Genomic DNA, 4,434 nt, shown 5'->3' with positions numbered 1-4,434 from the left:
CCTGCTGACCTTATATATATCAGAACGAAAGGGGCCCTACAGATACCCACTCTCAGGCCACTAGCTCTCCCCTTCTGGGCACCAAGGGGCCACGTCCACATGGGAGTGAGAACAGTGGGCAGTCCTGTGGCTCTTTCCTTCTTGAAGAAAGTAACCATGGAGATTAATAACTAAATCTGTATTTATCCTTTTGGAATTACAAAATGAGTCACCCGAAGCTTTTTCCTTCCTCTCGCAAAGCACGAGTCATTGGTCTTCTGAGGCCTCTAAAGGATGTCACAGTGACTGCAGGAGAAACAGCCACCTTCCACTGCGAGCTGTCTTATGAGGATATCCCAGTGGAATGGTACCTCAGAGGGAAGAAACTGGAGCCCGGCGATAAGGTAAGAAGCAGGAGTGCGGTTGCCTTGCCTTGCTCTTCCTTTTCCCTAAGTTCTTTCATCTTCACGTGTGTGTTCCTTGTTCTTTGCTCTCCTACGTCCATCCCCTCGTCTCCCTTTCCCTTTCTTTTCCCTACTCAAGCCTGATTTCTGCTGAAATTGTAAAGCAGATTCTTCTCATTTTTCTTGGGTTTAACCTGATGATATTTTTATTGAAATGGAAATTAACATTTTAAGTACGATCAAGTTTTAGGTTTTTGAAGAAAAGGCAAACACTCATTAGCTATCAGTGATAGTTTAATTCATCGAAAGACAGGAAGGATCAAAAAGGCTTTCTGATTCGATGCGTGCTAACGAGGGTACAGATTAAGTTTTATGGCTAATTCTCTCCATGCTATCTAGTGTTCTGCATATAAGAAGATTAAGAGCAGAGGATGGAAATTCCATTTCAGGCAGTGGATCAAGTAGTTGAGATAACTTCTGGGCAGATATCTGCTCTTCAAGCATTTCTCCAAAGCTATTTTTAACCCTCAAGTGCTTTGGGCTGTGCCAATTCTGGAATGCAAGTGGACTATTTAAAGTGCAATGGATGGTGCTGGCAAGAAAGAAGGGCTCTGTGATTACCCACATGTATGAACAAATATACTTTAAGAAGTTTTAGGGAATAACTAGCTTCTGGTGTTACCCCAAATTTCACCCGTAAGTGAAAACCAGAGTGATTATTCAGATAGGCCCAAAATACAGTTTACCCAAATTGAGCTATGTATTTTGCCCCCAAGACAATGTGTGTGTCTAAATTATCTTTAAAATTCACCATTAATTTTGAATTCTTGAAATAAAATTATAGAAAATGCCCAACGTGGGTTGGAAAGAAAGCACAGGGCATTTCATTGTTCTCTGTCAGTATTTTTTCAATATTTTTAGAAAGAGTATCAAATGTGGCATCAAGCTCTCAGTTTAAACCAAGCTGTTAAGAATTATAGGAACGTAATTTAAAAGGGATTCAGTTTAACAAAGAGCCACAAAGTTGATTAAAGTATTAGAAGGAAAATGCCTTTGAACAACTATTCTCAAACAAACAAACAAACAAAAGACTAGTATTCTGCCAAAGTGATTGAAGGGTGATTCAGTTAACAGTTATCTGAGAGAGAAAATCTGCCTGCTATACTGACAATAATGACCAGTTGATCTCCTTTGTTACCAAGGATAGAAAAAGCAGCCATATGTTCAAATTGCAGCAAGAGAACTAAGTTTAATATGAGGAAACTGTCCTCACCGTGAGGTCTTCTAATTACTGAACTGGGTGATGGAGGCATCTCCACCTTCAAGTTTGCTTTTTAAAAATATACATTTGTCCAATTAAGTGTGGTTTAACTGCTTTCATGTCTAAAGGCAGAGACTTGGTTGACTTCAAAATCCTTCCTAGATCTATAAAATCATGATTTGAATAAAGGAACACTGCTTAAGGACAAATGATATTATTCTTTTGCTACTAAATATTTTGTGCTCAAATTAAGAGCTTTTATTAAAGATCAGTCATTATTTCTAATGTAAAAACTGTACTATTTTATTTTATTTCTTATTTTTTTTTATTTCTATTGGAGTATAGTTGATTTACCATGTTGTGTTAGTTTCAGGTGTACAGCAAAGTGAATCTGTTATACACATACATATATCCACTCTTTTTTAGATTCTTTTTCCATATAGGCCGTTACAGAGTATTGAGTAGAGTTCCCTGTGCTATACAGGTCATTATTAGTTATCTATTTTATTTATAGTAGTGTATATAAAAACTATGCTATTTTAAATTAAAATGTAGACTCCTAAAAATCTGAGTTACATTTCTTTTACTAAAATACACACACACACACACACACACACACACACATTTATCTTATTGTCACGGAACTTTTTTCTCAGGTTAGAAAGGATCACCTTACTATAATTCTATTGGGCCTTTTTGTGTCTCTCTTGGCATAGGAATTTTAATCTTTTACTTTAGCCACCTAAAATACTTCAGCCTTTTGTGAACTTGCTCGTATATTATTAAAAGTCTCTTTTTATAAAGAACTGAAATATAAACTGTGAAATAAAGTCATTTTACTACATTTTGCAGGTTTTGTTTAAATTAAGTCTATCAGAACAAACTAGCTATTATCAATTTAATTCAGGCCTTTCATCTTCACTTTGGTATAGTTTTTGGAGGCTAAACATTCTGCAACCAAACAAAAACACATTATTAGAAGAGAAAATCAAAAGAGAAAATTTCAGAAATGAGTTGTGGTTTCTTTACCCCCTTTGGCCATCAGTCCAGGAAAAGACTGCTAAGTCCTAAATGGCCATTGAGAATTTTGTATTTAAACTTTAATAGCTTGGTCACAGTCATAATGCCTACTGTATTATAGTAATATGCTTCCATTATAAGTTAACAATGTTTTAAAGGAATAATCTCTAACATTATCTTTACATAATCTACCACAAAATCTTCAGCATTCACATTATTGGTTTATTTTTATAAGGTAGCTGTTAGTTTTTTGCCCTTTAACATAATCAGTGTATACTGTATATGAGCTATTTCCTAAGAACCACTGTGTTCTGAGCCAAGTTCTCAGTAACAGAATATCCTAGAGTAGCCTCAGAGGAGTTTTAATGACAAAACATGTTAACAGATAAGACATATCTGTTGGTGGATTAGAACCTGAGATACGTTTTAAAATAGCCCTAAATCACAGTCCAAATTTTAAATTCAAAATTTATATTGAAACGTCATCACAGAAACAATTTTTCTCCCATTCAAGCACCACGTCCTTGAATAAGTAGCTGTGTTCCTAGGACATATCTTAATTAGCTCCTCCTACTTATTTTCCCTTATTATGTTTTTGGCTTTCTCAATTATTAAAGTAGTTATATTAGTAACCATGCCCAGCTCTTCACTAAGAAAAAACCTTTAAATGAAATTTTATTCCTGACTCTTTTTTTTACACCAGCATAATAAACAGTTCCACTGGTGAAAAATTTTGACATTATTCTTAACTGTAAGTGAACTCTGAAGCAAAGTCGATCTGTGTGACAGGGCACAGTGTCTTATGGAATTTTTGGGATGGCAGAACTAGAAGAACCTTCGTTACTGCGTGTGGCCTTCTCTAGTTGCAGCGAGCGGGGGCTACTCCCTGTTGAGGTGTGAGGGCTTCTCACTGCGGTGGCTTCTCTTGTTGCTGAGCTTGGGCTCTAGGCACGCAGGCTTCAGTAGTTGCAGCTTGTGGGCTCTAGAGCGCAGGCTCAGTAGTTGTGGCACACGGGCCTAGTTGCTCCACGGCATGTGGGATCTTCCCAGACCAGGGCACGAACCTGTGTCCCCTGCATTGGCAGGTGGATTCTTAACCACTGCGCCACCAGGGAAGCCCAAGGCAGTGTATTCTTTCTGACAATTCATTTTCCTACAGTCTATACCCCTTCAAACCACCTAAGGTTGCATTTACAACAAGAATTTATCATCCAAATATTAACGGTAATGGCAGCATTTGTCTTGATATTCTAAGATCACAGTGGTCTCCTGTTTTAACTAGTTCTGAAGTTCCTTTATCCATTTATTCACTGCTATGTGAACAATTGTAGCTCTGCCTGATACCTGATTTTACCAGTCATGAGGTACAAATACATGAAAGGGAAGAAGAGGCAACATCTTCATTTGTGTTTTTGAACAAAATTAAGAAATTGTACAAATTCTTTTAATCACAGTTTAATTGGCTTGCGAAATAATTTTAATTGCTAAAATAAATGGGAAGAATTCCAGCTCATTGCAAGGCAAACACCTTGCATTCAGAACATAAGTTTACTTTCAACTTACTATATGCAATCATTTTTTTCCCCTTCCTTCCAAACTATTGGTTAGAATTATTTTCAAATACACATATGCTATACAAATGATTATAAAACAACTTGGAGAGCACTATTTCAAACTGTTTACCTGAATGAACTAAATGCACCAAAAATACACACACACACACACACACACACACACACACACACATACATACACACACACACACACACA

General features: G+C 36.7%; 1 protein-coding gene across 1 annotated transcript in view; it reads left to right on the top strand.

The window, feature by feature from the left end:
- TTN (titin) overlaps nucleotides 1–4,434 on the top strand; it is a 284,036-nt gene that overhangs the window by 177,575 nt on the left and 102,027 nt on the right. Inside the window, exon 222 of the mRNA XM_007450732.1 lies at nucleotides 241–383. Coding sequence (XP_007450794.1) covers nucleotides 241–383 — 143 coding nt within the window. The remainder of the gene's footprint in view (nucleotides 1–240; nucleotides 384–4,434) is intronic.

The sequence above is a fragment of the Lipotes vexillifer genome, unplaced genomic scaffold, assembly GCF_000442215.2.
Source record: "Lipotes vexillifer unplaced genomic scaffold, Lipotes_vexillifer_v1.1 scaffold29, whole genome shotgun sequence".
In the NCBI taxonomy this organism is placed as follows: domain Eukaryota; kingdom Metazoa; phylum Chordata; class Mammalia; order Artiodactyla; family Lipotidae; genus Lipotes; species Lipotes vexillifer.
Note: the sequence above shows the minus strand (reverse complement) of the source record. Positions and strands in the feature narration are given on the sequence as shown.